General features: G+C 44.3%; 1 protein-coding gene across 1 annotated transcript in view; it reads left to right on the forward strand.

Moving 5' to 3' along the window:
* The window catches only part of Ddx46 (DEAD-box helicase 46), a 46,503-nt gene that overhangs the window by 1,653 nt on the left and 33,018 nt on the right, over positions 1 to 11,832 (forward strand). The window contains exons 2-5 of the mRNA XM_028772019.1: positions 1,745 to 1,933; positions 3,812 to 3,955; positions 8,273 to 8,369; positions 10,474 to 10,639. Of these exons, the coding sequence (XP_028627852.1) occupies positions 1,745 to 1,933; positions 3,812 to 3,955; positions 8,273 to 8,369; positions 10,474 to 10,639 (596 nt within the window). The remainder of the gene's footprint in view (positions 1 to 1,744; positions 1,934 to 3,811; positions 3,956 to 8,272; positions 8,370 to 10,473; positions 10,640 to 11,832) is intronic.

Consider the following 11,832-nt stretch of genomic DNA (forward strand, 5'->3'; position numbering starts at 1 on the left):
TTCCCTCAGCACAGCCTCCCTTTCCTGCTTATTCTGGTCACATGTGCAGACACCCAGCCTTCTCTCTTGCCCTCATACTTGACATTTAATTCATAATTAAGATATGTCAGTGCTGGTGTTTTGGGCTTTTGTGGTTTGTTCTCATTGGAGATCTTGGTATTTCTCAGCATCTACACTTGCTATTCTGATCCAAGCTGCACTTCTCTTAAGCTGGATGCTTGTTTTAGTTTCATGTTTTCTCCCCTTCGTTTGATTTGTTCTTTGCTCAGCAACAAAACAATACTCTAATTTTTTAAACATAAAAAGGAAAAAAAGGTACAGACAGGCTGCCTTAGTCAAGGCTGGCTTTGAACTGCCGGCTGCCCCGCCTTCACTGCTGAGTGTTGGCGTTGCATTGCTGACTCTTGAGTGATAACTTTAAAAACTGTCATGCTTAAAATCTTACAGGAACTTTTCCTTTTTAGTTATTTCTTGTAAGAATATTTACTCATGGGGCTGGAGAGGTGGCTCAGTGGTTGAAAGCACTGGGTTTGCTCCAGAGGACCCGGGTTCAATTCCTAGTACCCACATGGCTCACAGCTGTCTGTAACTCCAGTTCCAAGGGAGCTGATGCCCTTTTCTGTTTCCATAGGTACCTGCACACATGAGATGCGCGCGCGTGCGTGTGCGCACACACACACACACACACACCACACATTTGTACTCAGGTATACACATATACACATAAATTAATTAAATATTTATTTAGAGATGAGAACATGCTGGTCTTAACCTGATTGATATAAGTGATCTTTCCTCTGTAACTGACACACCTTAATAACACTATAGGTGTCTGCCACCCTGTGTGGCCCTATAGCTTTCCATCTTACTCAGAGTAAAAGACAGTTATTGTAAGAGTCCGAGAGGTTCTCCATATTTGGCTATTTTGCTGTTTCTCTGATCTTATCTTATGGCCCTCTCTTGAGTTCTCCCCTCCCCTTCCCTCCCCTCTTGTCCTGCCTTGTCTGATCTCTTTCCTCTTCTCTCCTCCTCTTTTCTTTGAAACAGAGTCTCACTGTGTAGACAAGGCTGGCTATGAACTCAGAGATCTGCCTGCTTCTGTCTCCTGAGTTCTGGGGTTGAGGTATGTGCCACAGCCCTGGCCCACTGTCTGTCCAGCTTGTCTAACTGTCTTCCTGCTGCTATTCCTTCATGTGTGAGTCTAGATTCCTCCCTGTGAGTTTACTCTTGTGCCTCTTGCCTGGAAGGGCTCCCCGTGTGTCTGCACAGCTCCTGCTCATGTCTCCTTCAGGGGTCTCTAAATGTCACTTGCTAGTCAGCTGATAGAAGTTGTCAAAACTCCCGTTGACCTTCCTTTGTTCTGAGCTGGCTGTCTCTAATCTAGCACTTGACATGTTGTGCATTTGTGTCTTCACTTGCCTGTCACCTCTTCCTACACCAGAATGCAAGCTGTCCTCTGGAAGAATGGCCAGTGTCTGTAAGTGCTGAGCCATCACTCCAGCCCTTTTTATTCTGTAGCCAGTCTGGCCTCAAACCCATTGTGATCCTCCTGCCTCAGCCTCCCAGCTACTATGGATGAGTCGCCATGCGTGGCGTCCCTGCTTGCCTTTGTAGTATGTCCGTGCACTGTAGCAGAGTTCACTTTTCCCAATTGAAACGTCTTTTCTGTTAGTTGTGTTTGTAATCATGGAAATGGAGTACAGGCTGCTTGCTAAGCTTACTCTTTGATTTGGTATTGTCCTAGCCACTACCGCAAACGGTCAGCATCACGCGGTCGCTCTGGAAGCCGATCTAGGAGTCGCTCACCCTCTGACAAAAGAAGCAAACGTGGAGATGACAGACGCTCTAGGAGTAGAGATAGAGACAGAAGGAGAGAGAGGTCCCGGAGTAGGGACAAAAGAAGATCTCGGTCAAGGGACAGGAAGCGCCTGAGGTAAGACATCCAGTTCTGCAGAACCAGTAATATTAGGCCTTACTGGATAAATTGTGTGTTTTGGTCTGGAAATTAGGGGCCCATTTGTGGGCTTCCTGCTTTTTGCTTTTTTTTTTTTCCCCGTTGCTTGATTAGACACAGGACTTGTCTGTAAAGACATATCTTTAAGCTTGGAAACTTTAGATTATGTGTTCTATAATCCAGAGAGAACCTTGAAGTCCCCTGAGAGAGATAAAAGTAAGATAATATGTTCTGCCTGTGCAGGTTTTATCTGATTCTACCCTGTGTGAAGAGTAGCCACTGAAGCAGACTCTGGGAGGAACCAGGGAAGAGCTTCTGTGGGCCCTTTCTATTGTTTTAAGCTAATTTAATGATTGTTCTTAGGTTTAAACTGAAAAACACTCAACCTTTTTTATTTTACATTTACTTACATATTTATTGACACTAGTGCCAATAGTTAGAACCTTTCTCTGTGGAAATGTCTTTAAAAACAGAAAGCATGACAGTGTTAAACTGTGACTTTATCTTCTTAAAAGGTCGGAAGGTAAATACTGTGGTCTTAATACCTGGCAGTCCGGAGAAGCAGTTACCCATGACAGTATAGAGTGTGGACTAGTTTACGTTCCTGTTATGTGTCCCTCAGACAGCTTCCTACAATTCTTCGAAGCGATTGTTAAGTAAATCAGTTTACTCAACAGATAACAAATTCACAAAACCTCCCGCCCCCACCTTGGGTTTCTCTGTGGTGCTCTGGCTGTCCTGGAACTTGATCTGTAGACCAGGCTGTCCTGGAACTCACAGAGATCCATCCTCCTGGCTCTGTGCACACCCCTACTACACACCGCATTGCTGATCTCTGACTTATTTATTTTATGTATATGAGTATACTGTAGCTGTCTTCAGACACACCAGAAAGAGGGTATTAGATCTCATTATAGATGGTTGTGAGCCACCATGTGGTTGCTGGGAATTGAACTCAGGACCTCTAGAAGAGCAGTCAGTGCTCTTAACCACTGAGCCATCTCTCTAGCCCGATCTCTGACTTTTTTTTTTGTTTGTTTGTTTTGTTTTTCGAGACAGGGTTTCTCTGTGTAGCCCTGGCTGTCCTGGAACTCACTCTGTAGACTCTGGCCTCGAACTCAGAAATCCGCCTGCCTCTGCCTCCCAAGTGCTGGGATTAAAGGCGTGTGCCACCACCGCCCGGCGGATCTCTGACTTTTTATGTGAGAATAAAATTGCAAATTTTAGGTCAAGGATTTTGAGGCTCGGTGTGGTTGCACATGCTTCTAATCCCTGTGCTAGGGAGTCAAGAGGCAGGTGAATCTCTTGTGTTCAAGTCAGTGAGACTCAAAACAACAACAAAAACAAGACTTGAAATTCTATACTGAATTCTTTATATTTTCTAGTAGAGGAACCTGGCATCCAGGGAGTTGGGGGGGGTCTGCCCTGTGTCACATGGTAACTAGCAGCTCAGGTGAAGAAGTGTCACCTGTTAGTCTTAAGATTCTGATCTTTGAGCCAGGTTCTGTCCATCTCCTTACGTAGACTCAGGCTTCCTCCCTGCTGAGATTAGGAGTTTGATTAGCTCAGCCAGTGCTCCTGGGCTGAGCTGCAACCCTAGCTGTAGGCTGGCTGAAATTTAAAGTATCTATTACAACCTGCTGTGTTAGCAAATGTCACTATGGAAACTAGTATCCTCCCGTTCCCATCGATCCTTGTGAGAACTGGTGTCACTTGTTTTCTGTTCAGCTGACTTGGTAGCTAAGTGAGGCTCTGCCTCAACAGTGATCATGATTGTATGACCTTTTCAGGTTGGGACAGTCACAGACTGCAGTAATTCTCTTTGGCCACAAAATAAAAGAAAACTCTTCCTTTCAGGCGGTCCAGAAGTAGAGAACGGGACAGAAGCCGGGAGCGAAGAAGATCTCGCAGCCGAGATAGAAGGCGCTCAAGGAGTCGAAGCCGGGGCCGGCGATCCCGGTCCTCCAGTCCTGGCAGCAAAAGCAAGAAGGCTGAGAATAGGTATGCTGTCCTTAGGCTGCGCCTGCTGTTTCCTTCCCTCTGCCTTTATTCTCTGCCTTCAAATCCGTCCTTATCAGTACTTACAGACTTTGACTCTTGTTGTGAAGTATAGACACAATGTTTATTAGGTTATGGGTTTATATTTCAGTTGAGAATAGCAGAATCTATTGGTTTTACACTCCACACTGTACCCTTATTTCATATTTATTAACGCTTAGGACTTGTGGCAGCATCTTTGTGGGGCAGTGACCGTTGTCGCAGGCACGCTGGTCACTATGCGTGGCAACCCCTCTGCATTCAGGTGCATCCTCGGCCTCAGTGTTTTTTCCTTTGAGATTCTTTTCTCAGATAAGATATTGCTGACATCTTTTGAACTGTTTCCTTGACTTATGCATACCTGTGTAGGTGTGTCCAAGGGCACAGGTGCCCGTGGAGGCAGGAGGTCTCAGATCCGAGGGAGCTGGAGGTCACGAATCTTAGTCACTTAGACACTAGCAGATTCCATTGCTTTTGTACTCTGCACTGTACCTTATTTAATGTGTATTATTAACAACGGTCAGAGCTTTTGTAAGCATTTTTTTTTTTTGTGGTATTCTGCGCTACCTGCTGGGGGTGCCGGGAACTGGACTCCTTTGTCAGACCAGTTTGTGATTTAACCTTTGAGTCGGCTGTGCAGCCCAACAGTCACTTCTTAACTTTCATAGGATGCCTGTTGAATTGCTATTTGGAAAAGTGTGGTCTTCGATTGTGTGAGTTAGGTGTGTGTGTGTGTTGTGATCCTGGTAACATGTGACTGAAGCCTCTTGTTGGGTCAGTATGCTTGCTCTCTAGTCTCCTGTCACCTGGTAACACTGCTCACCGAAACCACGAATGTGTTATGTTGACTCTCACCTGTCTCCTGTTTCTGTTTTATTCAGTGTTGGCATCTCTCTCTCCAGTGTTGTTTGTTTTACTTTGTAAGTCGTACTTCTATTTTACCAAGGCCAGTGTAATAATGTTGGGATTTCTTGAAATTAAAAGCCTGGATCCTAGTACTTAGGAGGCAGAGGCAGGTGGATCTCTGGGTTTGATGTCAGTCTGGCCTATACATTTAGAATGTTCCAGGACAACCAGGGCTCTGCAGAGAAAACCTGGCTTAAAAAACCAAAATAACAACAAAACCAAAAAAAAAAAAAAAAAAAAAAAAGGAAAAGAAAGCAAGACAGACAGAGGTTAGAGAGGCTGGATTTATCTCTCTGTATGTGTAGCTGTCCTGCTTGCATGTCTGCTGCCCTGGATTTCAGAAGAGGTAGGCGCCCCTAAAAAGGGAACCACAGTCGGTGGTGAGCCTCCATGTTGGTGCTGGGACTCACACCAGAGACACCACTCCTGGAAGAGTTATTGGTGCTTTTACCATGAGCCGTCTCTAGCCTGTTTTCTCTCTTGACCTTGGTTTGGGGATGTGGATATCCATTTTATACTCATTTCAAATTCGTGCTCCATTCACTTGTCCTAACATTTATTTGTTGAGAGGATCTTGCTGTGTGGTCCTGGCTCCCTCCAAAGCTCTCCTCTGCCTTCCGGGCATCACTGTGTTAGCACTCTCCCCCATGAAGCCGCTGCGGACCTTTTCCTTTCTGCTTACCACCTGCGTGCCCCTCAGATTACTGTGTGCTTTAGCTGCAGTGACTGGAGTACTGTGTTCTTTGCTCGGCATGGTTTGAGGTTCGCCTGGGCTGGTTCAGTCTTGTTGTTGAGTAGTGTTCTGAGTACTGTACACAGCTTACTATTCCATTGAACGGATGTGTGTGGGCTAGGCTTTGAGAGCCCTGAACTTTTTTTCTTTTTCTCATTTATTTTTTCTGTAATGTTGGCGTCAAACCCAAAGTCTTGTGCTTTATATTATAGGCAGGTGCTTTCTTCCTGAGCTATAGCCATGGCCTGTGGCTTTATGAGCCAGGGTCTTGGTGTGCATCCCAGGCTGGCCCTGACTTCCTGACCTCTTCCTGCAGCCTCGGTGATGCTGGTGACTGTTCCTGTGCAGATGCCCTAGTACATCTGTGCGTGAGCATTCCTAGGCAATACATCTGGAAGGAAGACTGTGGCCGTAGACTCAGGTCTGCTTTAACTGGGTGATGGCAGCAGGTCCCTTTCCAGAGAGTTTGCCCTTGTACCCAACCACAGCATGAGAGAATTGTCTTGCTCCATGCCTTCCCAGTGTCTGCAATTGGTAGACTTTTATTTTTCTGCCAGTTGGTTAGATATGTGATTATATTGTAGATTTTTTTCCCCTTCCCTTTTCCCTCTCAATCCAGCCCAAAGGTTTTTTTATTTTTATTTTTATTTTTATTGTATGTAAGTATACTGTAGCTGTTTTCAGATACCCCATAATAAGAGGGCATCAGATCTCATTACAGATGTTTGTGAGCCACCATGTGGTTGCTGGGATTTGAACTCAGGACCTCTGGAAGAGCAATCAGTGCTCTTAACTGCTGAGCTATCTCACCAGCTCTTGTAGATTTTTTTTTTAATTTTTATTTTGAGAATTGGAAAGAATTTTATTATGGAGAGAAGGTAAGTATTCAAGAGCAGATTGTTGGCTTCTTGAGGGAGGTGGCTTACTGTGGCTTTAGTGTGCATTTTTCTCTGATTGCTAGTGAAGTTGGATATTTTTTCATCTTTATTGGCCATTTGGGTTTCTTTTCTGAAGTACATGTTGATAGCTTACAATTTTTTTTATTACTTTAAAATTTTATGTATGCAGTTTTCTGATTTTCTTCCCAGCCTCTGCTCCGAGAATGACGACTCTGAGACTTCATTATTTTGAATGAATGATGAGACTATAATCTGGGCTCGTTCCCTGACTAGTTCCTAACTCATATCCTGTTTATTTTATTCGATGAGTGCCACACACACCTACATACTACTCGTGACTACATGCATTAGAAGTACAAAGGACATTATCTGAAAGGAAGGTAGGAGGACTCCTGTGCTCGCCCAGAGAGGTACACGCCAAGGTTTCGGTGTTGGACAGTGTGTCTGTGTAGAGAAGCACAGATAGATCAGTGAAGGAACAGGACGAGCCTGTGGGCAGACGTAGTCACACAGCCATTTGGTAAATGCCAGCCTACACTGCAGTAAGCTTAAGATAAGTGGTGAGTTAGAGGCCAGCCTGGTCTTCAGAGCAAGTTCCAAGGCAGCCCAGCTTACACAGAGAAACCTTGTCTTGAGAAAACTAAAGATAAATGGTGCTAGGGCTGCCCTATAATAAAATAGGACTGCCTTCACTGTGCTCACAGAAAGCTGGCCTGGGCAGAACAAAGAACAAACTCAATGGGAAAAAAATGAGTTGATGATTCTTAGGGAATTTTATTTTGAAGAATATCTTTTTCATCTCTGACTATCTTTTTCAAACCTGAAAGAATATCTAGAAATCACTCAAAAACACCAATCATGAAGGGGAGAGATGGGTTACTGTTTTTTTTTAATGTATATAAATATTTTGCCTGCATGTGTGTCTGCATTCCACATGCATGCAGTACCTGTGGAGGCCATAGGTATTCTCCTGGAACTGTCGTTTCCAATGGTTGTATGTATGCTCCATGGGGTTGCTGGGAGCTGAACTTGGGTCTTCTTTAAGAGCAGCAGTACACATAACAGCTGAGCATCTCTCTAGCCTAACAATGATTATATCATTAAAATTAAGCCCCAAGCCGGGCGGTGGTGGCGCACGCCTTTAATCCCAGCACTTGGGAGTCAGAGGCAGGCGGATTTCTGAGTTCGAGAGTTCGAGGCTAGCCTGGTCTACAGAGTGAGTTCCAGGGCAGCCAGGGCTACACAGAGAAACCCTGTCTAGAAAAACAAAACAAAACAAAACAAAAAAACAACAAAAAAATTAAGCCCTTTTCTTATTAAAGGCATAAATCAAATGTAAAGCCCTTTGTGATTTATTATATGTATGAATTACTAACGTTTTTCTATCCTGTCTAAATTTTGTAATTATTTTTCTCAGACAAATTTCCAAATGTTTAGTAATATTTGCTATAAAAGATTCACTTTTCTTATGTACCAAGGAATTTGTTATTGAATATGAAAATGTGTTGATTATTGGAGAAATAAGAAAATGAGACCCATGTCTATTAAATAATCTTAAAATTAGTATCGTAGAACTTCAAAATGACTCAGTGATAGAGATGTTTGCCGCTGTGACTCAAACTGACTGTGGTCCTTGGTGCAGATGTAGGAGAGACCTGACTTCTACACACTGTCCTTGTCCACACACACATGACCAGATGATTGCCGAGTGGATGTTATCTTACTCTCTTTATTCTTTGGTAGGTCTAGGTCCAAAGAGAAAGCAGAAGGTGGGGACAGCTCCAAGGAGAAGAAAAAGGACAAGGACGACAAGGAGGATGAGAAAGAGAAGGATGCTGGGGTAGGTCAGCCGGGCCCGGGAACCGCAGACATGTTTGCACAACAGTTCTTCCCCTCCCCTCCCCTCCTCTCTCCTCCCCTCTTCCACAACAAGGTTTCTCTACGCAGCCCTGGCTCTTGTGAACTTGCATTGTAGACCAGGCTGGCCTCAGACTCACAGAAATCCACCTGTCTCAGCCTCCTGAGTGCTAGGATTAAAGGTTTGTGCCATCACACCCAGCCCAGAATTACTTCTGTGTTACTTGTTTTTACTTAGAAACTGTGATCGACCCATGTTTATAGTATGAAATTGGCCTAAACAGTGTGTAAGTTTAGACCCAAGAGTCTAGGCATGTGGATCAGCAGAGTGGTTCAGCAGGAAAGCAGCTGTCACAGAGACCTGGGATTGAATCAAGGAGCCCATGTGAAGGGAAGAAGGGGCAAACACCACATTTTTCCCTGACTGCTACACTCGAGCTATGTGCCCACATAGATATGTAAATAGACATGTAAATAAATAAAAACGGAAAGGGTTAAGGCATACAGCAGTATATTTTTGCTTATATCCTTGTCAATGTGGGGAATGTCATTTTATTTCATCAATATAGTAGGATATAGTTGATAATTGTAAAGTAACTTTTATTCTATTGATGTAATTGTCTCCTAGGCTTATTGCCTCTGTCTGCTATCCTAGGCCTAGTCCTGGGAGCTTTTAGCCTCTGTATAATGTAATCTAGACCTAGAATGTTTTCAGCCTCTGAGTCTTACTGCTGAATAAGTTCACCCTTTCTAGTTCTTTCTGAACTCTGGCTGGCTGGTTCAACTAAGCTGTTCTGGCTCAAACTCCTCTCTGAGCTGACTGATTCAATGTGGCTTCTTTGAGTTTCTCACTGAATTGTTCTGCTTGGCCTGAAACTAACTCTAGCAATTTGTTCTAATCTTCTGGCTCCTTTCATTCTCTGGTCTAGTTTGTTCCTGGGTCTAGTCACCTGGGTCTAGTTTGTTCTTTCTTTAACCTGTCTCTGTACAACTGTCCTAGTAAAACTGTCCCTCTCCTCCTTCCTGTGCACTGTTCCCTCAAGTAGCTTCTCTTCCCTGTCTCTTTTTGACAGAGTTGGGCAGATCCTAGTCTGTCAGATCTTTCTCTGATTCGTCACTTTGTTTGCCCCTCAATTAGACATCACTTTCAAGTATGGGTACTGCCTTCTACAAACTAACTTGGGATTAAAAGTGTGTGGTAAGGGCTGAGCCATACCACAACTGGAAACATGTCTTTATTCAGTAAATAATATAATACTGAGGTTAACAGTGTGATCAAATACCCTGCAGCAGGTAATCACGTGAATCTTTTTCTTAAGTTTTATATTATTTTATGTGTATGGGTGTGTGTGTCTTTGTACCACTTGTTTGCCTGGTGCCACCTGCATAGAGTGCCAGGTCCTCTAGAGCTGGAGTTACAGACAGTGTTTAGCTACCGTGTGGGCACTGGGAATCAGACCTGAGTCCTCTGGAAGAGCAGCCAGTGCTCATGACCACTGAGCCACCTCTCCAGCCCACAAACCCAGAAACCCTTTGGCTTTCTTTGTGAAAATACTTCTTCCTGTGACTCTTCCTTTCTTTCTGTCCTTCTGTTCCTCACGGCATCTCTCTCTCAGGGTCTTGCTGTATGTAGCTCAGGCTGGCCTAGAACTAGCCCTAGTTCTCTGTGGTTACAGGTGCTAATGACCAGGTCTGGCTTTGTTTTAATATTTTTTTGTTAAATCTTTTTGGTGTGAGTTACACACATGGCATGCCATTGCACAAGTGTGGTGGTCTGTTAACCTCCAAAGAGTTAATTCTCTCCCTCCACCATGTGAGGGATTGGGGCTGACCTCAGATTCAGGCTGCACAGCAAGTGCCTTTATTTCCTGAGGATTCCCACTGGCCTTGCTTTTAATATAATAGGAACATAATTATAAGGGTGGTGAATACTGAATCTACTTTGTGTTTAGAATTTATATACATCTATTTTTCTTTCTTTTTTTTTTTTTTTTTTATATATCTTGGAGAACTTACTTAAAATTGCATGTGAAGGACCATACCCGCTGATTCTCATTTTGATTTTCCCTTTTCTTCTCTCCTTAAAGAACTTTGACCAGAATAAACTGGAAGAAGAAATGAGAAAACGGAAAGAAAGAGTTGAAAAGTGGCGAGAAGAGCAGCGTAAAAAGGCGATGGAGAACATAGGGGAGCTGAAGAAGGAGATTGAGGAAATGAAACAGGGGAAGAAGTGGAGCTTGGAGGACGACGATGGTATGTCTGGGGTGTGGGCGGTGCCTTTCCTACACTGTAGGAGATACATACAATGTTATATTTACATTTACACCTTTGCCCATACCTCCTGTCAAACTAAGGGTTGGAGCTAGCTTTGTGTGTGTTTAGCAAATGCCCCAGCACCAGGTTACCTCCCTAGTCCTGATGTAGCCGTTTCAAGCGTAGAGTTCTATGTACTTAGTCACAGCCTGTTAAGTGCTGTGTAGCCACTGTTGCTATCCATTGCCAGAGTTCTTTTGTCATCCCAGGTAGTAACTGCGCATTAAAGATCTCAATATCCTGTCTTCCCCAGGCCCCTGCACCTCACACTGCTTTCTGTCTCTGAGAATTTGCCTGCATTCCCCAAGCTGCAGTCATGCTCTTGGTTTCTTCCTGTGTCTGGCAATTTTTCACCCCTCCAAGTCAGTGCTTCCTCTGTGTGGCCCTGGCTGACCTAGAACTTACTCTGAAGACTAGGCTGGCCGTGAACTTACAGAGCTCTGCCTGCCTCGACCTCCCAAGTGCTGGGATAGAAGTCGTGCGGCACCATGGCTGGTTCTCTATGTTTGACTTTGTAGTTTAGCATCCTGTCTTGAAGGTTCATACTGTAGCGTGTTCTACTTTATTTCACATGGCTAAGTAATAGCTCAGGGTATGTATGTGACAGGGTCTCGGTGCAATAGCTCTGCCTGCCCTAGAATTCCCTATGCAGACCAGGCTGGCCTTGAACTCCGCCTCCCATGTGCTGGGATTGAAGGGGGTGCCACTGTACCTGGAAATATTCTGTTTTCCAGTTTAAGACAGAGTTCCTCTTCCTAACTGAGCTGGCCTTGAGTTTGTGATTCTCCTACTTCAGTCTCCAAATCCCCGGGATCATGTCTTATGGGGTGCTTTATCCGTCTACTCACTTGCTGTTAGACGGTTGAAGATGTGCCAGACTCCTACTGAGATTCTTGTAGTTCTACATACAGGGTCTTACTGTGCTGTCTAAGCTCCTGCACTCAAGTGTTCTTTCCCTCAGTACCTGAGCAGTTGGAACTGTAGGTGTGATACACTGTGCCTTGCTGAATGGAGATTTTAAGTGCTCCCTTCGGTAGATGCTAATGTTTCAATTGTAGAGTAGCCTCTGGTAAGAATCACTGATTTGATTTCAGAGAGCTGTAGAGGGAAGGATGGAGGGGCAGGATGGATGT

The sequence above is a fragment of the Grammomys surdaster genome, unplaced genomic scaffold (genome assembly GCF_004785775.1).
Source record: "Grammomys surdaster isolate TR1022 unplaced genomic scaffold, NIH_TR_1.0 211, whole genome shotgun sequence".
Classification (NCBI taxonomy): Eukaryota; Metazoa; Chordata; class Mammalia; order Rodentia; family Muridae; genus Grammomys; species Grammomys surdaster.